At 33.8% G+C, this 24,498-nt stretch overlaps 1 protein-coding gene across 3 annotated transcripts in view; it reads left to right on the top strand.

Annotated features, from left to right (window-relative positions):
- LOC123524523 (asparagine synthetase domain-containing protein 1-like) overlaps nucleotides 1-22,763 on the top strand; it is a 40,287-nt gene extending 17,524 nt beyond the window's left edge. For all 3 annotated transcript variants that reach the window (XM_045302770.2, XM_045302769.2, XM_053538746.1), the window contains exons 5-15: nucleotides 8,831-8,996; nucleotides 9,252-9,400; nucleotides 10,502-10,616; nucleotides 11,888-12,077; nucleotides 13,536-13,616; nucleotides 14,182-14,322; nucleotides 15,589-15,733; nucleotides 16,438-16,505; nucleotides 18,515-18,598; nucleotides 21,008-21,098; nucleotides 22,503-22,763. In XM_045302770.2, the coding sequence (XP_045158705.2) occupies nucleotides 8,831-8,996; nucleotides 9,252-9,400; nucleotides 10,502-10,616; nucleotides 11,888-12,077; nucleotides 13,536-13,616; nucleotides 14,182-14,322; nucleotides 15,589-15,733; nucleotides 16,438-16,505; nucleotides 18,515-18,598; nucleotides 21,008-21,098; nucleotides 22,503-22,703 (1,431 nt within the window). In that variant the 3' untranslated portion in view covers nucleotides 22,704-22,763. The remainder of the gene's footprint in view (nucleotides 1-8,830; nucleotides 8,997-9,251; nucleotides 9,401-10,501; nucleotides 10,617-11,887; nucleotides 12,078-13,535; nucleotides 13,617-14,181; nucleotides 14,323-15,588; nucleotides 15,734-16,437; nucleotides 16,506-18,514; nucleotides 18,599-21,007; nucleotides 21,099-22,502) is intronic.
- Nucleotides 22,764-24,498: the final 1,735 nt, after the last annotated feature.

Raw genomic sequence — 24,498 nt, 5'->3', positions numbered from 1 at the left:
AAAGCTTACCGAAAAAGTTCAGGGCATTCTTATAAAGGAGAATGTGAATTTAAGAGAGGAAGATATTAGTGCCATACACAGGTTACCAACCAAACCCGGACATATAAGACCTGTCATTATTAAAACATGAACAATACTGTTAAAACAGCAGTGATGAGGAAGAGGAGGAATATGAGGGATGCTGGGCATAGAATTGCGGATGATGTCACAATAATGAACTCTGGACTTATAAATAGATTAACACTTTCATAGGGAAATAAAATCAGCATGGTTTTTAATGGAGCAGTATATGGGGAAACATTGACTGGCGAACGCGTAAAATTTGACGTGTACGACAATATAGACGAGGCATTGAGAAAGGCTCGCGAGAAGAAAGAAGCGGACAGAAGAAGGGGATTAGAGGGACAGAGCGCTTCTAGAAGTTAATCAATTAAATATGACTGAGAAGAATTTTGTGTTGGGACTGTTTTGAATATGTAAATTTACTTTGGTGGAAAAATATGTTAAAAGCTGCAAATTTAGTATGATTTAAACTTATTTGTAAATATATGCTTTAAAGAATATGCAGAGATATGAATTTTTCATGTCTTGATATGTGCTGATGTCTGGTATTTCAACAATGAACTCTCCCATTCCCCCCCCCCCCCCCCCCCACCCATCATTAGACTTACTTATGCTCCACACCACCTCAACCCACACCCTTCCTGGTTCAGAAATTATCAGATATTGGAAGATATATGCCATATGTAAGCAACTTGTTTCTTTGTGTACAGATATCCATTGTAAAGGTAGCTGGAATAAAGGTTGCTGGTATTTGTCTATCATTCTGTTTTAACAGCATAAGATGTAAATACATTTTGTTTACAAAGGTTAGATAAATGTCTGAATAGTACTGTAATGTATCTTTAGGTTTGTTGGTATACTATTATGTTTTTAATCACAGAAAAGTACATTGTACATTGGTCAGAATTGTAAAGCCTGATAGGATTTGAATAGAAAAATATACATGTTTGATAATTCTTGTAAATTACAAACAGAATAAATGTCACTAAACTCACTATGCATTTAAGTGAATCGATACAGAAGAATTTGCAAAGCAACTTACGCAGCAAAAGTCATGTTTAAATGAGCATTTTATTGTACAGTGTGGTTCAGATTTATTTTTTTTTTTTCTTTGGTTTATGCTATACAGTAGAACCTTAAAATTTAATAGAAATAATGTAAAATTTATTTTAGTAAATGGACATGTATAAACAAGTAGTCATAGTCAGCAAATATTCTAAAATGCTTTTTGTCTTTAAAAAACTTTATACAATTGATGATATACTCAAAGAATACTTTTTAGTTGTGTATTCATATGTAATTGTGCAAAATCAATGCACAGGCAGTTATGCTGTTACTAACTGTTTATTTAGTTTGTTTTTCGTTCATGTGTTATATGTTAAGCTGTTCGATTATATGGCATTTAATTTGTGATAGTATAGATGTACTGAAAGGTAGAAAGATGTGGATTGCCTTTATAACAGTATTAGTAAGCTACTGAACATTTCTAGTCAGTATGAGTAATATAAAATTTGTCTCATACAACTGCCGGGTCTAAACAATAATAGTAAAAGAATTGATATTTTTAATTTCCTGAAAAAACAGAATGCTGAATTTTATTGTTTACAAGATTGTCATTTTACTGATGGTTTAGAAAAAGTTATTTACTCACAATGGGATGGAGACTGCTATTTTTCTCATGGTACTTCAAATTCTAGAGGTGTTTGCATTTTATTGAAAAAGAATATTCCAACTGTTGTACACTCAGTTTGAGCGAGATACTACTGGTAACTGTCTATTCTTAGATGTTAGTTATGATGGGAAAAGATTTACTTTATGTAATATTTATGGTCCAAATGCTTACAAACCTAGTTTCTATTCTGATGTATTTAATCGTATAGATACAATCGGTAATGATTCGTACATTGTTTGTGGAGACTATAACCTTGTATTAGATGTTGACAAAGATTATATGAATTACAGATCTGTTGATAATAATAGAAAAGCTAGGGAAAAAATCTGTACAATTATAAGGGAACGAAATTTAGTTGATACATTTAGAATTATTAATGGTGATGAAAAACGTTTTACTTGGAGGCGGATGAATTCTACACAGCAAGGTAGACTTGACTTTTTTTCTAACATCAGAAAACTTGCTGTCAAAAATTAAGGAGTCTTCTATTGGAATCTCTTACCGGTCTGATCATTCTGTTGTATGTTTAGAATTGGTATTCAATGAGATTGAACATGGTAAACCTCTATGGAAATTTAATAATTCATTGCTGTATGATAGAAATTATTTAGAGTGTATAAATGATAAAATTGACGAGATTAAAAAGCAGTACTGTTTACCTGTATATTGTTTAGAGAATGTACGTAGTATAGACAACAATGATATTCAGTTTGTTATAAATGATCAGTTATTTCTGGAAACTTTGTTAATGGAAATAAGGGGAAAAACCATTGCATACTCAAGTTATAAGAAGAAACAGAGAGTTTCACGTGAAAAAAATTTAGTAAACAAAATAGAAAATATAGAAAAGAACTTAGATGAGAATAACAAAGAAGAATTACTGAATTTACAAAATGAATTGCAAATAATAAGAGCAGAAATATGAAAGGATATGTAATAAGATCTAGAGCAAAGTTCATAGATGAGGGTGAAAAGCCTTCAAGTTATTTCTGCAATCTAGAAAAACAGTATTGTACAAGCAAAGTTATTCCATTTATAGAAAAAGAAGATGGTACTGTGCTTTCAAATCAGTCAGATATTTTAAATGAAGCTTGTTCTTTTTATAAAAATATGTATTCTAAAAATGTTTTAGAAAAGTTGTATGATATAGAAAATGACTTAAAAGATATTGCTGTTAAGAAGTTGTCTAGAGAAGAAGCAGATAGTTTTAGAAGGTCTATTAACTTATAGTGAAATGCTCAACACCCTGAAAAAAATGAAAAATGATAAGTCTCCAGGTTCAGATGGATTTACTGTAGAATTTTTAAAAGTTTTTTGGATGAAACTTGGTCATTTTGTTGTAAGATCTATTAATTATGCATTTACTATTGGTTCCCTATCTGTTACTCAGAAACAAGGAATAATAACATGTATCCCAAAAGAAAATAAACCCAGAAAATTTTTAAAAAACCTCAGACCTCTTACATTGTTAAATGTTATCTATAAGTTAGCCTCTGGATCTATTGCAAATAGACTGAAGTCTGTATTACCAAAACTAATAAATCATGACCAGACTGGTTTTTTACAGGGTAGATACATAGGAGAAAATATTAGGCTACTGTATGATATAATGAAAATAACAGAAGAAAGAAAGATTCCTGGACTATTAATTACAGTAGATTATGAGAAAGCATTTGATACATTATCCTTTAATTTCATTGAAAAAGCTTTCAATTTTTTTAATTTTGGAACCACATTCAAGGAATGGCTTAGATTGTTTCTACATAATACTATGACTTCAGTACAACTTAATGGATTCCTATCAGATTTCTTCAAAGTAGAACGAGGCTGCCGCCAAGGAGATCCAATTAGTCCTTATATTTTTATATTGTGTGCCGAAATAATGCTATTAAAATAAGAAATTCTGAGAAAATAAAAGGTATAACTATTGATGAAGTTGAGTATAAAATATCTCAATTTGCTGATGATACTTCACTCTTGTTGGATGGCTCGGAAGAGTCTTTACGTGCAGCCCTAGATATGCTACATGAATTTTCATTTTATTCTGGTCTAAAAGTTAATTTTGAGAAGACTAATGTTATTTGGATAGGTGCAATGAAATACAGTAACCCGATCTATAAAGACAAAGTACAAACTATCTTGGGGTACTACAAGGTTTAAAGTACTTGGTATTATTTTTGATGTAGATCTTGATAATATGATAATGCTTAATTTCAATGATAAGTTAGAAAATGTTAAAAGGATGATATCCTACTGGAACAGAAGATTACTTACTCCTATTGGAAAAATTACTGTTGTAAAATCATTGTTAGTTCCTCTCTTTACAAATTTGTTTATAATTTTGCCAACACCACCTAAAATATTTATGGATCATTTAAACAAATTGTTATATGACTTTGTATGGAATGGCCCATATAAAATAAAGTGCTCTGTTGTTGTCAAAAATTATGAAGAAGGAGGGCTAAAAATGGTGGATATTTATAAATATGAACAAAGTATGAAAATGTCATGGATAAGAAAAGCTTTTAATGGAACTGGAAAGTGTTATGTGTTGTTAAAATCAATATTTGACTTACATAGAATTGTTAATCTTGGAAATTTGTATTGCGAAAATATAATGAAAAGGCTAGGAAACAAATTCTGGTGTGATGTGTTAAGAAGTTTTATCTCTTATATGGATAAGATGCCTGTTGAAACTGTAGATGAACTTCTTGCAATGCCATTATTTTATAACAGCTGTTTTAAAATTGGTAACAAAGGTGTATTTGATAAAAGTATGTTTGATAGAGGTTTTAGATTTGTTAAAGATTTAATATCAGACACAGGTGAATTTGTAGATATATCTTACTTGGAACAGTGTATTGGTAAAAGGTTAAATTTTGTATTTTATGAAGGTTTAAAAAGTACTATAAAATCCTATTTAAGAACATGTAATATTAGAATAAGTGGTAATTGTAGTTGCTATGGACCTGTTGTTTCTTGTTATGTTTCAAAAGTTTTATTTTCAAATATGGCAAATAAGCATGTGTATAATGTACTGATTGCAAACAATGATATACCTACTAGTCAAGTTAAATGGAACCAATGTTTTAATAATATTGAATGGAAGTATGCCTATAAATCTGTATTTCTCATGACAAGAGATTCTTACATTCAGTGGTTACAATTACGAATACTCCACAGAATTATTGGTACTAAGTCTTTATTATATCATATGAATATTGTAACTGATAATCTTTGTACTTTTTGTAAAGAAGAGGAAGAAACAATTATACATCTGTTCTGGTCTTGTACTTGTATTCAAAATTTATTGCAAGAAGTGAAAAATGTTTTATTGAATAATGGAATAACTATTCAAATAAGAGCAGAAGACTTTATTATAGGAAATTGTGAAAAAAAAATTAAAAAATTTTACGTTTTGTTCTTACAAATTAAGAAATATATTTTCGCTTGTAAAAGAAAAGAGATTGTACCAAGTTTTTATGGTTTAAAAGGTTATTTGAATTGTGCCTGGCAAGTATACAGAAGCACCAATATAAAAGAAATAGAAAGAGATATCTGGGCAGTTGTACAGCTTTTTATTGTCAGTCCACATACTTAATCAACATTTAATATTATAATCTGTTGCCATTAGATTAGTAAATTGTTTTTCAATTATTTAGAATAATCAATACAGCTTAATCATCTCTTCTTTCTATGTACTTCTTTTGTATGTTTCAATAACCTGATAGTACTTATTAAAGAGGTTTCTTTTTCCTTTTAAAGTAAAGTTGAACTACGTTTTTCTAGAAAAAGACATGTACATGTTAATCTTTGAATGTTATATATGTTAAAAGTAGGAGAAATCTTTGAATGTTATATGTAATATGTGAATATTTTAATGTTGTATATGTTACATATTGAAATATAAATGTAAATTTTGTGATGAATAAACGGGCCTTAAACGTGGTTCCAAAAAAAAAAAAAAAAAAAAAAAAAAAAAAAACAGTTCAAAATTATTATCAGTGCAATATAGCAGTAAGTCATTTCTTTCTTACTGACAAATGACCATCAGTTTCCCGCAAGACTGCAGTAAGTCAACTTACAACAGTCTTGCGGAAATTGCATTATGTCATTTTGAGTTACAACTATGTTGCATTTTAATTATACAACAAAAGTTTTGGGAATATAACCCTATAATTTTTTCTGCAGGTGTATGATATGAAAATACTTAAAAAAATTCAAAAAAGTGATTTTCCAAAAAAAAGTGAGTTACCGCAGTTTTGCGGGCAACCCTCGAATTATGTCTCCCCCAGGAGACGTATTGTTTTTGCCCTGTCCGTCCGTCCGCCCGTCCGTACGTACGTCACACTTCATTTCCGCGCAATAACTGGAGAACCATTTGACCTAGAACCTTCAAACTTCATAGGGTTGTAGGGCTGCTGGAGTAGACGACCCCTATTGTTTTTGGGGTCACTCCGTCAAAGATCAAGGTCACAGGGGCCTGAACATTGAAAACCATTTCCAATCAATAACTAGAGAACCACTTGACCCAGAATGTTGAAACTTCATAGGATGATTGGTCATGAAGAGTAGATGACCCCTATTGATTTTGGGGTCACTCCGTCAAAGGTCAAGGACACAGGGGCCTGAACATTGAAAACCATTTCCGATCAATAACTAGAGAACCACTTGAGCCAGAATGTTGAAACTTCATAGGATGATTGGTCATGAAGAGTAGATGACCCCTATTGATTTTGGAGTCACTCCGTTAAAGGTCAAGGTCACAGGGGCCTGAACATTGAAAACCATTTCCGATCAATAACTAGAGAACCACTTGACCCAGAATGTTGAAACTTCATAGGATGATTGGTCATGAAGAGTAGATGACCCCTATCGATTTTGGGGTCACTCCGTCAAAGGTCAAGGTCACAGGGGCCTGAACATTGAAAACCATTTCCGATCAATAACTAGAGAACCACTTGACCCCGAATGTTGAAACTTCATAGGATGATTGGTCATGAAGAGTAGATGACCCCTATTGATTTTGGGGTCACTCCGTCAAAGGTCAAGGTCACAGGGGCCTGAACATTGAAAACCATTTCCGATCAATAACTAGAGAACCACTTGACCCAGAATGTTGAAACTTCATAGGATGATTGGTCATAAAGAGTAATTGACCATTATTGATTTTGGGGTCACTCCATCAAAGGTCAAGGTCACAGGGGCCTGAACATGGAAAACCATGTCCGATCAATAACTAGAGAACCACTTGACCCAGAATGTTGAAACTTCATAGGATGATTGTACATGCAAAGTAGATGACCCCTATTAATTTTGGGGTCACTCCGTCAAAGGTCAAGGTCACAGGGGCCTGAACATTGAAAACCATTTCCGGTCAATAACATGAGAACCACTTGACCCAGAATGTTGAAACTTAAGAGGATGATTGGTCATGCAGAGTAGATGACCCCTAACGATTTTGGGGTCACTCTGTGAAAGGTCAAGGTCACAGGGGCCCGAACATTGAAAACCATTTCCGGTCAGTAACTTGAGAACCACTTGACCCAGAATGTTGAAACTTCATAGGATGATTGGTCATGCAGAGTAGATGACCCCTAACGATTTTAGGGTCACTCTGTTAAAGGTCAAGGCCACAGGGGCCTGAACATGGAAAACTATTTCCAATCAATAACTTGAGAACCACTTGACCCAGAATGTTGAAACTTCAAAGGATGATTGAACATGCAGAGTAGATGACCCCTATTGATTTTGGGGTCAGTCTATTAAAGGTCAAGGTCTCAGTGGCCTGTTCATGTAAAATCATTTTTTGGAAATAACTTGAGAACCATTTGACCTACAATGTTGAAACTTAATAGGATGATTGGACATGCAGAGTAGATGACCCCTATTTATTTTGAGGTCACTTGATCAAAGGTCAAGGTCACAGGAGCCTGAACAGTGACTTGAGAACCACTAGGCCAAGAGTGTTGAAATTTAGCGGGATGACTGGACATGCCAAGTAGATGATCCCTATTGCAGCCAACCATCAGTGTCTCTTTGACTTTCGCTCCTGACCCCTATTGACTTCTTGCCTGTTGGACTTTGCATTGGGGGAGACATGCGCTTTTTTACAAAAGCATTTTCTAGTTCTTTTTTCTCTTTCATTTTGTTACTTTGGTACATAATCATTTCAAAGCATGGCTACTAAGGGATGTTGTTGTTTTTCCCTGTACTGGCATATATATTTGGGCCGTTCCATGTTAAAACCTGTATTAGTGGCAAAAAATAAAAATTGAGAGAACAAAATATTTTTAAAGAACATTCTTTGACCTTTCAAATCTGAAATGTTATCTTTACTTTTATAAGGCTTATAATGCTTTTAAGTAAGTCACCGAAGGCATTTAGAGACATGAGGTTAAGAACGTCATGAAAGCAGTTTGACCTCATTTTGCATGCATATCACTAACTAAATGATACAGCTGAATATTTAGAAACAGTTTAAAATGATTTTAACGAAATATAACAGTGTATTTTTGGTTTTATCATCGGCCTTTTATCTATACACCTCTATATATTTTAATTGTGCATGGGTGCTTTAAAATTTTGGTTTCCATGACAACACAAATTTGAATTTGATTTGCCTGAGATAACTAGATTATAGTATACAAGTTTCTAGTTACTGATGAACATAAGAAAAACAATGATTTTTCAATATCTTAAACTATGTGTTATGCAATAATTATATCATGTCATAAATACAGGATTTCTTATGGAATGACCAATTTATATTAGGAACTTCATTGTTATAAGCTGTGATTTGTCTAAAATCATGGCGTTACCAATGATAGTTTTCCCTATAAGGTAAACTTTCTGAATCTGCAGGCCCACATTTAAACTTACATTTATTTGGCCAAAATATTTCTTTGGGGACTCAAGCAAAATCGTTACCACTTTGAGAAGTGAAATTCAGGTGAGATGTCTTGTGCCATTATGGTCCTCTTGTGATAAATAAGCATTGCAATGTAAGCTGTATTTCTATGTTACATTAGATTTTAAAAATTAAATATAAAGCTGATCTTGTGTTTTGTCATTGACATTTTGTTTGGTTTACAGAAGTATAAAGAAATACCATCTGTAGGGATCTTTAAGATGACCAGTACCCAGAAGGCATCTGGGGCTCAACACACAATTACTCTGTTTCCATGGAAGTCTGCTGTATGGCCTGGAAGTTTGGATGCTGTTCAGCATGGTCCTGAATTGGCTGTAAATCTGTATGCAGGTAAGCATATGGACTTCTCATGGCTCTCTTGCCTATGTTTGTTTTTCTGTCATCCCTTCCATTTCATGGGTGATTTTGGTATAAACTTGTATATCTAGAGTGTTTTCACATGTATTTGCAATTTCAGTTTTGTTTGCCGAATTTAGAAGCTGTTCAATATAATACTGATTACTGTAACATATTTCATATTTCACTTAATCTTCATGCATTCTAGCACGCTTAAAATTTTTAGATGAAATTATCTGTTATTGACAGGTGAGATGCCAGCCGAGATTGTAGGGTTTGAAATGAGTAGCTCTATTACAGTACCATCGCAGATGCCAGCTCTAAACAAGTGTCTACCATCGGCTGATCATAGTGTACCAGATCTATTTCCGGACCAGTCTTACCTTGATTATCTACAGGTAACACAGTGGTGTTAATAGACAGTTCAACCAATTGTAAATTTTTACACTGTTTAATCATACTGTTTAATGAAACAGATTTTTGTCTAAGAATTTGTTTCCAAGGTCAACATTTGAAGTTGGTAGGTCATTTTTTGTTTTGTTTTTTTATGCCCCCAAAGGGAGGCATATTAGTTTTCAACTGTCCGTCCGTTCATTCGTTTGTCACAACGTTAACTTTTTGCATGAAGGCACTTTACTCGCGAACCGCTGCACCCAGGACCTTCAAACTTCACTTGCTGATAGTACTTGAGTACACGACCCCTACTGACTTTGGGGTCACCAGGTCAAAGGTCAAGGTGCTGCAGGGGCATTTGTCACCATTAGTGACAGCTCTTGTTTACATATATATGGCAATTTGTTTTGAAGTTGACTGTCTGTGTATTGTTCAATTAAAACTGCATCTTAATTCTAATATATTCTGTTCTACTAACATGTATGTATCTCATGTGTTGTATATTTTGCATATGCATTTGTAATGTGTGTTAAGAATAAAACATATATTTTTGAGTATAAATTTAAACTAGCTAGTTTTAGATTTAAGAAAACAATGAATTTCCATTTACTTCACTAAATGCTTACAAATACACCAAAAGTCTTAGGCATTTGAAATGATCTCATAGAGCAGGTTGCATAACTCTGGCTTATATTTTGGCATAATTATGCCCCTTTTCCTTTTAGAATTGTTTGCGAAAATTGTTAGATATGAACTACTGTGTACTAAATGATGTCATACTTTTCGTAAGTGTTTGGCATCATGAAATGCACATTCTAAGCCAGGTCCCATATCTCTGACTGAAGTTAACAAAATTATACCTCTTTTTAAACATAGAAAATTTTGGTAATTTAAGCTTCTTTATGTAAGGTAGTATTATGTGAATGGGTCTGAAATAGTCAAGCATCCTGTCATTGGACAGTTCTTATTTCAAATATCAGTGCTTTGCAAAAGAGGCAAAATGGTTAATTACATGTAAACTTTGTTGAAACCTTTTAGAAAATTGTCTGATTTATCCTACACATACCTGTAAGCATACACTTGTTTTTGTTGTTTTTTATTTTTAGAAAATTCTTGAAGCAGATAGTTACTTGAGAACTCTTAGTAGACAACTGACGGGTGTGTTACTGGAGGCTGTGAAGACAAGGGTATTTAATCAACATATTGTTGAGCCATCAACAGGTGATATTTTAATTAAGGTAGTGGACCCTTAGTAACAATCAGTCATGTCCATTTGTTAGCAGAGGACAGCTGTAAGCTAATCTAGCTTTCTGTCCAATTCATGAAATGTTATGTTGTAAATGCTTCATAAATTTCTGAGTAACAATATGTTTAAACTAATGTTCTCCATATGTGACATTGGCATTCTGCAGTTGTTATGAAAAATAATTTTCTACTGTGGCTGAAGGATACTGAAATCAAATATGGAAGACATGAAATTGCAGATTTTCATTCTGGGTCCATTACCGTAACCTTTACCTTGCTAAATTTCTAAAATGGACTGGTCATCATTCAATTTGGGCAGTACCATTTATTATTTGAAACAGAGTTCAATGAAAATTTACTGACTGAATAGCGAACTGTGCAGACCATAATTAGCCTGCATGGATGTGAGTCGCAGAGGCAGAATCACTTGCCACCAGCAGGCTAAAGATTAAAGCGTTTTTCTTGTATATTACCAGATGTAGAAAAAGTTCTTACTACTTCTGTTATTAATGCTCTATCAACCTTCCCGGTTTTTAAACTACTTTCTCCTTAAAAAAGAATGTAGAAACAGGGGTCAAATTATGCTGTCTGTTAGACTTGAGTTTGATATCATTGGGTTTATTGTCCCTATAACGCAATTACAAATCACAATATTATGGCAACTTCCCAGCTTTTGATGATGGAGGAAGACCCCAGGTGCCCCTCCAAGCATTTTTTGAGGCATAGCCACAACCTTTGTAGAACCACAGACCTTCTACATGTATGACTTCCATTTGTGAAAGAATCCTATACCCCTAGTGAGGTTTAAAACTTACTGCAATGATGGATAAGTTTTGCATGTAAGCAGTAATTAATTGAAAGTCATTAACCTTAACCTCTTAGCCGTGTAGGCCCTTTTGGATTTGAATGTTTGACTTACAGATGATATGGCTCTACTGCTACACTAGTGTTTCTTCTGTAGAGGTGCAGATCATTTTTAGATAATGTTGGGGGTTTTTTTTTTGTGATTTTGATAAAAAGTGAAAATGAAAGGAACTGCAGATTGTAGTTTCTTAAGAAAGAGTGGTAAACATGTTTGATTTCCATGTGTATCTAGAAAGAACTTGTTATTTGATCAGAAAGTCTTGTCATATACTACTTCATTTAATAGACAGTTGCTCTGAATCTGGTTAGTTTCTTTAAAAAAGTCAAACTTTTTTGTTGTACAGACTGTCCGAAAATTACAAACAAAACATTTATCATTTTAGTTATGACAGCTAGAAAAAGTCCAGACCATTTATCAAAAGCAAAGGATGACAAATCCTGTACAAATGAGGCAACAAATGATGTAATGGAAAATGGTGCATCATGTGACAGTCATGTGACATTTTCAGCTAGAGTAGCCATTTTGTTTTCTGGAGGAATTGATTCAACTGTAATTGCTGCCTTGGCTGACAAGTAAATGTTATAACTGATAATGAATATTTCTCTAAAGTTTTTATATCCTTTCTAAATTACGTATATTGGAGGCAAGTCAACAAGTTATATGAAAAAGAATATTTTAAGTCGACATCGGGTTATCGCGAAATGAAACTTTAGGTCCCTTGAAATCTGTGATTTTGCTTAAGGTGAATTTTTGTGATTTCCTTGTGTCATCTTTACGTTTTCATCATTGTCAAGAATATTAGAGGTCACTATTTTGGTCCAGTCCTATTGAAAATTGGTCAGTTTGTTTGCCTAAATAAAATCTTATGTTACATTGATACTGGGTTATCTCAGGCCCAAAACTAGGTCTCTGTGTCAAACCATTAGAACAACCTTGTTGACATTCTAAAAAGCCACATTTTCATTTCTTGATCTGACCTGCTTAAAATGTTTGTCTGAATGAAATCTAGGTCAAGTTTCATTTTCTTTGTAAAATCAAGCTTAATATTAGTTTGAAAATATGCTGTTTAGTATAAAAAGCTAGGCTGCAAGGTCAAATAAGAAAAAACCTTGTAAAAATGTCAGTGGCAACATTACCTTGAAGGTTCATGAAACACGGTTAGATACATGTAGTTTGTCTGAGAAATATAGGTCATATTGAAATGGGGTCATTTGTGGTCAGAAACTAAGGCAGTAGGTCAAGTCATAGAAAAACCTTGTTAACACTCTGGAGGCCACATTTTCTACCTGATCTACTTAAAGAGTTGCACAGAATGTTTAAATGAAGTCTAGGTCGACTTTGAAACTGGATTATTTAAGATAAAAAAAAAAATAGTCCAGTGAATAACACAGGGCTTTCATGGCTTTCTTGTTTAATTAAATTCACAGTTAAAAAATTACAATTACCTTGATATGAAAAGCATGGGGTAAGTGGGAAAGTTTGATCCTCTGGTAAGTCTAAATATTCTCTGACTATTGAATAAAGACATTGGAGCGGTGGTCTAGTGGATAAGGTGTGACGGCCGCTCAATCCAGGGGTCGCGGGTTCTAGCCCCACTGGGGTCATGATCATGACTTCTCATATGACACCAGTACTGGTTTTTTAAGGAAGCAGACTTGAAAGTGGTTCCAATAAGCTTGAAGCTTTCATCACAATCGAGCTAAGATAAATTAGTATGAACTAAAGACATTAAGTCTAAAGTCCTTGATCATTTCATTTTATTTAGAGGAAGATGTTAGGACATGCAAACAGTAAGACAGTATAAAATCTTGAAACACTGCATTGTTAATTGTTCACCATTGTATAGCTAAAATGCTGTTTAGTGTAGGCAAGCACGCAGTATTTTTCTTACAAGAAATACTTTTTTCTTAGTGATTTTCTGGAAATATTCCACCATTCATGTTGAGATAAGACCTTGAAAGCCTTTTCATAGTTGCTTGAGAACTTCTCTGTTTTTTAAAAGCGCTAAAATAGTATTAACTTTTTTGCAGATGTTTACCTATCAATGAACCAATAGATTTGCTGAATGTTGCCTTTGAGTTGAAACCGAAAAATACTGGCCGTAAGGAGAGGTAAGATATATTTATCATATGTTTGACATAATGGGAGTGCAATGGAAATCATTGCATAATTTTGGTATTGACGATGATCAAACTCGCAACCTACATTCAAAGTGTACACTGCCACAAGGCTATAGAGCCAATAAATTATAATATGATGTCTTGGTTAAATAAAATATATAGGTCATTGTGCTTGTTTTTAGATAGTTCCCACTGATGAGGAGATTAGCAAATTTCAAGTTGATGAACCTTAGTTTTAAATTTAGATTTATTTATGTAGCAGTGTTTTTGTTCATACATTTAATCTTTGGGAAGAAAGAAATGGGGGTTTTATTAATCAACACAACGGTTTGCCATTTATTCATGGTTTCATTTATGCTTTCATAAAGCAGTATCTAGTTTAATTCTATGTTTTATAGATAAGTGATGTGTAACGTAGTCACTTTCGTTTTTTCCTAAATGCAGAACTACCTTATCATGACAGTACCCACATTTCTTTAAGGAGTAAGCATTATTCAAAATATGCAATATTTAATGACTGTGTATTCCATTGATTTTTATGTTTGTTTAACTGTAGACAATCAAAGCCACCCCCTGAGAAGAAATGGGATGTTCCAGACAGATTGACTGGTTATACAGCTTTATCCGAGTTGAACCCAGATAGACTTTGGAACTTTATAGAAGTCAATGTTACTGCTGAACAGTTACAGGAGGCTAGGTGAGACTTTTAGGCTAGAAGATTTACTTGATGCCTTCGTTACTAAAATATTAACAATATTGTTAATTGGATCACCTTGTTAACCTAGTGATAGAGCAACTGTGTCGAGTGCGGGAGGTTGTAGGTACACCCTCTGGCTGTGTCGAATGTAGGACGTTTTGGGCAGCGGACATTTTGGCCAGGACTTTTCTGCCTAGGATCTTTCGGCCAAGGATGTTTTGGCCAGGCATTTTTTTGGGGTAGGACGTTTTGGCCAGAAAAACATTGTGGTTCCATATCATGAAAAATATGGTCTGGAGATTATTCTAAAGAATTTTATAGTATAAGTGAACAAATTAAACTGATAATAAAACATACTCATGGTATTTTATTTTTATTTTGTGTATATATATATATATATATATATAAACATAAACACATTGTATATGTGTGTGTGTGTGTGAAAATAATTGTGTGTGTGTGTGAAAATAATTGCCATTTACAACAAACTAAAGAGTTATGAAAATAAATTTTATTCACAATTATTGTTTTAAAAAGAATGATCAGTTATACTGTAACATATGGTAACATATTAATGTCCAGATCATATTTTGCACGTTATGGAAAAAAAATTTTTTTTGGCCAAAACATCCTAGGCCGAAAGATCCTAGGCCGAAACGTCTGGGCCAAAACGTCCGTGGCCTAAACGTCCGTCCTCTAGCTGTGTCATAACAAAAATGTGAAAAATAATTGTAGTAGCTTCCTTGCTTGGTGCTCAGCATTAAGAGGATAGTGCTAGGCCTTTCAGCCCAATGTCAGTATAATGTGTTCAGGTGGGGCGTCATATCACATGTCCTACCTTGTGATATTCCAGTGAGGCAGACCTATAAAATTGGGAATAGTGCTCATTGATACAAGTTGACACCATAGCTTATATGACAGAAAAAATTGTTGAAAAGACACACACACACACACACATACATACTAAACTGTTAAATCATTATAATGTAACTATGGCGACCATCCTGATTTTAAGAAAAACATTTTACTTACAACTTTTTCAGTATATAAAGTAACACAGAATAGCTTTTTATCTTAATGCACTCTAAATCAGCACCATTTCCTTTGCCGCTGAGGATGACTTCATATTTTATGTACTTGTTACATGCTTTTATTACATTTTATGCAATGTTTTATGGGGCACAATGAATATTGCCTAGTGTACCTCAACAGAATAAACAAAGTCAAAAGCAAATATACTCTTTAGCCATTTGTTACTATTTATAGAAGTTTCCACATTCAAGATTTGGTATACCCGCTGCAAACTGTGTTAGACGACAGTATAGGTTGTGCGGTGTGGTTTGCTTCAAGGGGCTCTGGAATTCTGGGAAATGGACCAAACAAGGGTGCTAATATATGTAGCAGTGCTAGGGTATGTTACACAATGCAATTTAAAATGGGGAGAGTTATTTACAACTTTTATAAGACCTGATATATTTTCCTATGAAACAAAGAAGACTGAAACTGTGTTATTATGCGGCAGAATCACAGCACAGTTTGTATGTCACAGTTATTGCATTGTAGCATCAAACATCACAGTGGCATGTTGGAGAACAAGCAGATATTTGATGGATGTTGTCAAGGATGTAATCCTCAATAACTGTGTTTGAATTGATACAGTATTTCTTAACAGTGATTTTTCCCTTAAATAAATTCATTGTCTGTTGTTTATATGTGTATTATCATCTCAGTCAGGCTGTGCCAAAGAGCCGATACATGTGTATGCAGATTTTTTTTTTTTTTTTTTTTTTTTTCAGAAGAAGAACATGTACTAGTTCTTCTGAGTGTTCAGCACACAAGTAAAAAGAAAACATTTTATTAATAGAATATTCTTCTGAACTTAACTAAAAAAGGTAGTTGCATAAAACTGTTGTTTGCAGTAATGCCTTTATCTCAAATATTGTGGAGGGGAGGGGTGGATATTATTATTCCTTCTAATTCACAAAAGATTGATTTAATATGTATAAAATATTAACTTTCCCCAGCATACGGTGCCTAAAGTAATCTAGGGATGAAGAGAATTGGTATATTTGGAATTCTATTTTAAGATGAAACAATTTCTATATGTTTATTCAGGTTATACTATGTGGTATGGGAGCTGATGAACAACTTGTAGGCTATTCCAGACACAGAGTTAAATACAAGTGAGATCTTTTAGTGACTTTCTTTACCTAATCCAAGATGACTTTCTTCATATTCAATTTTTAACAGGGTCATATTTCCCAATTTCTTTGGAGAACTACTTTGTGGATTCTCATGCCTGCCTCATTTCTCAAAAAAAAAAGCCTGACTGGATTTATTTATAAGAAACTTCACATGAGTGATTGGTATGAAGCCTAGTTGTGCCTGACATTGGCAGTCCAAAATGGATTATTGTTTTTTGAGTTATGGCCCCTTAAAGGTCATTTCTGAATTAAAATTGTCAGGACTACTTCTCTTGTACTTAAGTAGAATTTGATTGAAATTTCATTAGAGTGATCAGTACAAAGCCTAATTAATGCATTTATTATAGGTTTTTGCTGTTTAAGTATCATTTTAAATTGAGTTGTAGTGCTTTGATTACTATACATGAAGACTGTAGAGATTCTTGTCTGCACTTATCAAAAATCCTAGGGTGGATTTTATTGAAAATTCACAGGACTATTTGGTATGAAGCGTACCGGTAGTTGGGCATTTCTTTGGCATATATTACTCAGATTATTTTTGCAGAGTAATGGCCCCTTAAAAATCATTTTTGAAATAAAATTTGTGTGGACTTCTTCTACACTATTCCTGGGATTGTGTATTTTATGCTTGAATGAATTGTCATTGAGTTATGGCCCTTTGATTAATATACAAAAGTCTTTGTAGAAATTCTTATTCATGTTTCATCTCCAAAACTCCTGGCCAGATTTTTTATGAAAAGACTTAACAGGAGTTATTTGAATAAAGCTTAGTTGTGCATATGTGGCATGTTCTGCTCTGTCTTTACAAAGTTGTGAAGCCTTAAGGATCATTTTGTAATAAAATATTTAAAGCAGTTAGCATACATCTTTATTATTAGTGAAATTTGAATGAACTTCATAGGAATTTAATATGAAAAGCAAACCTCAATATGTGACCCCACACAAATTTTCATAATGGTAACTTTTTAATATATTTTATTCCCAGAAAGATAGTCATGTTGCGGTTTTAATAATTTCACTTAGAGGTTGCCATTTATTAATAAAATGATTTTCATTTCCGTATTCTGAGTCTAGGCTTTATTCTACATTATTCAGATAAATGGAATTACGTCATTACTTCCTGGTTACCATACTATCTTAAACAGGAAACTAGGTGCTATTTTTTATGCCCCCGAAGGGAGGCATATAGTTTTTGAACCGTCTGTCAGTCTGTCGGTCTGTCAGTCTGTCCGCAATTTTCGTGTCCGGTCCATATCTTTGTCATTTATGGATGGATTTTCAAATAACTTGGCATGAATGTGTACCACAGTAAGACGACGTGTCGCACGCAATACCCAGGTCCGTAGCTCAAAGGTCAAGGTCACACTTAGACGTTAAAGGTCATTTTTCATGATAGTGCATTCGTGTCCGGTCCATATCTGTCATCCATGGATGGATTTTCAAATAACTTGGCATGAATGTGTACCACAGTAAGACGACCTGTTGCGCGCAAGACCCAGGTCCGTAGCTCAAAGGTCAAGGTCACACTTAGACGTTAAAGGTCATTTTTCATGATAGTGCATTCGTGTCCGGTCCATATCTTTGTCATCCATGGATGGATTTTCAAATAACTTGGCATGAATGTGTACCACAGTTAGACGACCTGTGGCGCACAAGACCCAGGTCCGTAGCTCAAAGGTCAAGGTCACACTTAGACGTTAAAGGTCATATTTCAGGATAGTGCATTGATGGGCGTGTCCGGTACATATCTTTGTCATTCATGCATGGATTTTAAAATTATCGGGCATGAATGTGTACCACAGTAAGATGACGTGTCGCGCGCAAGACCCAGGTCAAAGGTCCTAAACTCTAACATCGGCCATAACTATTCATTCAAAGTGCCATCGGGGGCATGTGTCATCCTATGGAGATAGCTCTTGTTTAATTACTATAATTGCAATGTTTATTGAATTATACAATTAATACCACATAACAATATTATATTTTAGAGAAGAAGGGTGGCTAGGACTGATCAATGAGATAGAAATGGAGGTAACCAGAATCTCAGCGAGAAATCTTGGCAGAGATGATAGGTAAATAATTGTGTTAGGGGTTTCTTTAGCAACCATATCTTTATAGATAGACTATTTGAAGAATAAAGAGGGAAGATGTATTTGCCCATTAGGGGTTGCTCTAGCATTCACGTAAAAGTTTTTTGGCAGTCGTTTCAGTTTCATTTGATCTTCTTTATTACTGCCCCTATTTTCATTAAACCTGTTATAGGGATTGTTCTTCTTTGTCAGGAACAGCCATCTTATTATTTAAGGTCAGGCACATCAAAGATCAAAGTCACTTGGATCAAAGTGTTGATCTAAGTTTCATTGCAAACTCAGCAGTTTAGCTGTACATTCTTAAGTACTATCAACAGTTTAGTTGTACATTCTTAAGTACTATCAACAGTTTAGTTATACATTCTTAAGTACTATCAACAGCTTAGTTGTACATTCTTAAGTACTATCAACAGTTTAGTTCTACATTCTTAAGTACTATCAGCAGTTTAGTTGTACATTCTTAATTACTATCAACAGTTTAGTTGTACATTCTTAATTACTATCAGCAGTTTAGTTGTACATTCTTAATTACTATCAACAGTTTAGTTGTACATTCTTCAGTACTATCAGCAGTTTAGTTGTACATTCTTAAGTACTATCAACAGTTTAGTTGTACATTCTTAAGTACTATCAACAGTTTAGTTGTACATTCTTCAGTACTATCAACAGTTTAGTTGTACATTCTTCAGTACTATCAACAGTTTAGTTGTACATTCTTCAGTACTATCAACAGTTTAGTTGTACATTCTTCAGTACTGTCAACAGTTTAGTTGTACATTCTTCAGTACTATCAACAGTTTAGTTGTACATTCTTAGTACTTCAACAGTTTAGTTGTACATTCTTAATACTACAACAGTTTAGTTGTACATTCTTAAGTACTACAACAGTTTAGTTGTACATTCTTAAGTACTACAACAGTTTAGTTGTACATTCTTCAGTACTATCAACAGTTTAGTTGTACATTCTTCAGTACTATCAACAGTTTAGTTGTACATTCTTCAGTACTATCAACAGTTTAGTTGTACATTCTTCAGTACTATCAACAGTTTAGTTGTACATTCTTCAGTACTATCAGCAGTTTAGTTATTCATTCTTAATTACTATCAGCAGTTTAGTTATACATTCTTAATTACTAACAACAGTTTATTAAACATTCTTAAATACTGTCAACAGTTTAGTTATACATTCATTAGTACAGTAACTATCAACAGTTTAGTTATACATTCTTAATTACTATCTCTATTGTTATCAAACCTCTTGTTAAGGGACAGACACCTTTTAGTACAAGATACCCAAAAAGTCAAGATCATTGGGGTCATATATTGTAACAGTATTGGTTGAAGTTTTTTGGCAAGCTTTTCAATTTAACTATAGCCTTTTTAACTACTGTCTCAGTAATCATCAAACCTCACATAATGATTGGTCTTAGTATTGGACGGACATTCTTTAGTACCAAATACCCAAAAAGCCTAAGTCACTTGGATCAGATATTTTCGACAGTGTTTGCTAGAAAATTTCGTGGCAGGGTTTTTATTTTTACTGTGTCTTCTTTACTACTGCATCTGTTATTATTGAGCCTTACATGGGGATTGATTTTAGTGAGAGTGGAGACGGCTTTTGTTTTAGGAGATCACAGAAAATGACATACCCATTCCACTCCCTGCCTTCTTAGTCATTTTCCCTTTAAGCATGAACACACTTCTTTATTCTATATAAAACTGACAAATTTCCAATGGCTAGGACCCATTTTAAATGTCTGTAACTTTTACTTTCTTGAAGAATATTGTCGGTTTTGAATAAAAATCGAAAGTGGGAAAAAGGTTTGATGCAAGAAAAATATTTTCAGACAAACACACAAACTGCAAAATCAGCTAAAAATTGAGACCCAAAATTGTAGTGGTGGTGTATGACCTAAGATTCCATGACAAATTCTGTCATGCTATCATTTCTCTATGGAAATGCTTTCTAAATGTCAGACATAGATCTTTCCTGATTTCAGCAAAAAAGTGAAAAAAAAATAAGGAATACAGCTCAACAGAGCAAAAAAAAAATAGAACTATTTGAATCCGCCATTATGCGACTACCATTTTTTTCCCCTCCATTTTCCTCGGTATACCTTTGATCACTTCCTTATGATATACGATATTGTTTCTCAGTATCCCTGCATGCCCAGATTCAAACAAAACGTATTGCAATATCAGTGACATTGTGCATGTATTGATGATACAAGAATTTCTTTTGAGGACATCTAATTCATATGTGGAAAGATATTTTCTATTTCTAAAATTCTGTGAAATAAGTAAATGTTTAATTTTAGATGGTTGTATTTATTTAAGTATGTAATACAAGTGTAGCTGCAGTTCTGTGTACCTAATCGTGTTATATTTCAGGATAATAACTGATCATGGCAAGGAATCAAGATTTCCTTTTCTTGATGAGAGAGTTGTTAAGTTCCTTAGTTCTCTACCACTCCATGTGAAGGTAAGTAATGATGAACTGCTTCAAATAATATAAGTATCTCTCATTGGTTGAAGATGCAGATGAAAATTACTGGCTCTTGGGTAACTGTCTACTTGGCAGAGCCTCGTTACTGCAAACAGTTACCCAAGAGCCAGATATTTCCATCAGCACTTTCTACCAGTGATAGATTCTTTTTCTTGCTTACCGTATTCTTCAAAAATAGAATAAATAAATAAAAACAATTGCTTTTCTTTTAAGCACTATTTTGATGTAGTAGCATATGAATTTACACATTTATTCATATGTTGCAGCAAGTGAGTAATCTTACACCCCGGCATGTAAGACGAGTTTTTCCAGCAACGGCAAAAACACAGGAAAACCCTGCCTAATATGCAAGAATTGATGTTGCTTTATCAGTTATATGTCTGGTTTTCTGTAAAAAGTAGCAGAGGGAATGTTTGTCTTTTCAAAATTTCAAAAAGTATATGGGAGACTCGGTGCTTTTTAAGGCCGTTTTTGGGGCCGAAATTCGGCCCCATTCCCCTGTCAAAAAAGTGTGTGTTTTTTCCCGCTATTTCTGAAAAATATTCCCCTCCAAAAAAAAAAAAAAAATTTTTTTCACATCCCAACCAACAAAACCCTTTCTAGATGTACTTGATCAAGTAGACTGTACCATTTAAAACATGAGACAATGTGTTTTTAAATCATTTTTATTGTAACATATTTATGAAAAACACTGCTTTTATCACAACACAATTTTTTCCCATTTTAGTGGTTCCCCTCTTAAGGGCCCCGCCACCATTCCCTCAAAGCTTTAAAATACACTTGAGAGATTTCGATAAGTAGGGAAATTTGACATATTGCTTTCAGCAATACCTATTTCAATTCATGCAAATATATTACATGCAATCTGTATAAGAACGATTTGAAAACAAGTTTTTTTCACAGAAAGCTTGATATATAGATTTATTTCCTTACTGAAGTAAGTAAGATAATGATTCAGGTGTGGTGTGAAGTTCATGGCTGAATTGATAGAAAATCATTTAGCTTTCCAGAAAAAAACAGAAAAATCTTAAATATAAGTATTTTTATGCTGATTTGTATAACTTACTAAGGCAAAAGTTCTGAGAGAGAGAAAAAAAATACATGTCACAAGAATGTGCTGCAAAGTCTTCAAAGACCACACCAAGTCCCTCCCCTCAAGCACCACAGTGCTTCTTGTGTAAAGAAGTGCTTTAAGGCAGCCATGAATTGCATGAAAATAAATGCATTTTGTTCAACAGTCAGATATCCATTTCATAAGAGTAATTTGACTTGCTATATAAGTTTTAACCTACAAAAATAGTTAAAGGGTGTATCCTCAAAGTTATGTTTTATTAAAGGAAATAAGATTTTGATCAAAATAAATTTGACCTTATCTTGCAGGCTGATCTTAACCTTCCACGTGGACTAGGTGAGAAGTTACTACTCAGAATGAGTGCAACAGAACTGGGTTTACACCAAACAGCAGTGTTGGCAAAGAGAGCCATTCAGTTTGGATCTCGGATTGCAAAACTAGAAAACAATAAAGAGAAAGCAACAGACATTTGTTCTAGATTGACAAATATGTCTCTTACTGATACATAATTGCTCATTTCATCCTGTGAAAGATGCCGAAATACTGAATAAAATTTAATTTTAATACGATGACCCTCTTTTTACTAGCAGTGTATTTCGTACCCTGTGACATGTGTGATAAAGTTTTGTTTCTTTCATTCATTCTTTATTCTATATAAAACTGACAATTTTCCAATGGCTGCAGCACACATCAGGACCCATTTTAAATTTCTGTAACTTACATTTTCTTGAAGAATATTCTCAGTGCTGAATGAAAATCAAAAAGAAAGTGGGGACCTTGTTTGATGCAAGAAAAATATTTTAAGTCAAACACAAACTGCTAATGAGACCCTGAATTGTAATGGTGGTGTATGACCTAAGATTCAAGGACACATTCTGTCATGTTATTATTCCATTATGAAAATGCATCCTACATGTCAAGCATACATCACATGTGATTTCAGCAAAATATTGCAAAGAAAATAAGGAAAACAGCTCTACAGAAGAAAAATCATTGAGAACTATTTTAAACCACTTTTACTACCATTTTTTTTGTGCCATTTTCCTATTTAGTGTCTGTACACCAACTGCAGGCCAGAAATCTGCTTTTACAGTGGGAAACAATAGGAAATGTAATAAGATATTTTTACATATTATACAATCCAGACAGGAACAAAACATTTTACAACTGTTAATGTTTCTTTTTTCTATTGTATTTTTTTTTTAAATAAAGTAATATGGATGGAGAAATTAACCATTCATAAGACAAGTTCTTTAAACTCTGATTATCTAATCAACTTGGATGTCTCGGCAAATTGTAAGTTAGCAATAATGTTTTCACACAGAACAGTTTATGTCTTTACGTACTGACTAGACATAATTTTAGCTTCTTTTATTCGGTCTCTGGATCACAATGTATGATCTCATCAATTTGATATTGTACCATATAAGTAGTCTTCATTGCCTCAAGACTCTACATATTTACTAAGGATCTATATTGCTTCTTTGTTAAAAGTCATCAGTTGTAAGGTTATTCTCATCTTTGGAATAGGGCTGGGACGATTTCAAAATTTTTAAACCGGTTAATCATTTGTATGAAATCGAATCGAACCGGTTAATCGGCCGCCATATTGAAAATGCTGTTTTCTTTCCTGACGACCGTATCAAGGTACTTCCAGGAGCTGACTTCAACAGGAACTTGCGAAATTTATCGTTTACAAGCAGTGTGATAATTAATAAGTCACATTTTGGTGTATTTCATTTTGAATTTATCATAACAGGCAAATCCGAGACTACTGATTATGTTGATTCATGTGTTTTATCGGAAATATATTGCGGGTCTATGGGTTGGTCAAAGAAATGTACAAAGATAAAGTACGATTCGCGATGATTTTTGTTTGAAAGCGACTAGCGGTTTTGCAAAATTGAAACCGATTTCACTAAGTAATCGAATCAGATCCGATTAACCGAGTAATCGTCCCACTCCTACTTTGGAATAGTTTCAGTTTCACTGTTTTCCGAGGCGCTTATTGTTCGTGCCCTCTGTAACAAGTCTGCTGGCAGAGCTGGAGACAAGTGCAAGGTTGTTTACACTTTTGCCGATGCTGCTGTTACTACCTGATGTGGGATTCCTAGTTGAAGTTGCTGCAGAGCAGGTCCCCAGGGCCTAGTTTGGGTTAGTAGGATTTGGCAGGGTATGAGCTAGGGAGGACGTGCTCTCTTGCTGGCTAGACATCCTCCTATACCAGTTTTGTTTAGCAGTAACTGTTGTGAACTTTAGAGGACTAAGCAGGTTTAGTCTGCATAAGATATGTACCACCTCTGT

Source organism: Mercenaria mercenaria, chromosome 3, assembly GCF_021730395.1.
Source record: "Mercenaria mercenaria strain notata chromosome 3, MADL_Memer_1, whole genome shotgun sequence".
Classification (NCBI taxonomy): Eukaryota; Metazoa; Mollusca; class Bivalvia; order Venerida; family Veneridae; genus Mercenaria; species Mercenaria mercenaria.
The sequence above is the reverse complement of the archived record's forward strand: the minus strand, read 5'-3'. Positions and strand labels throughout refer to the sequence as shown.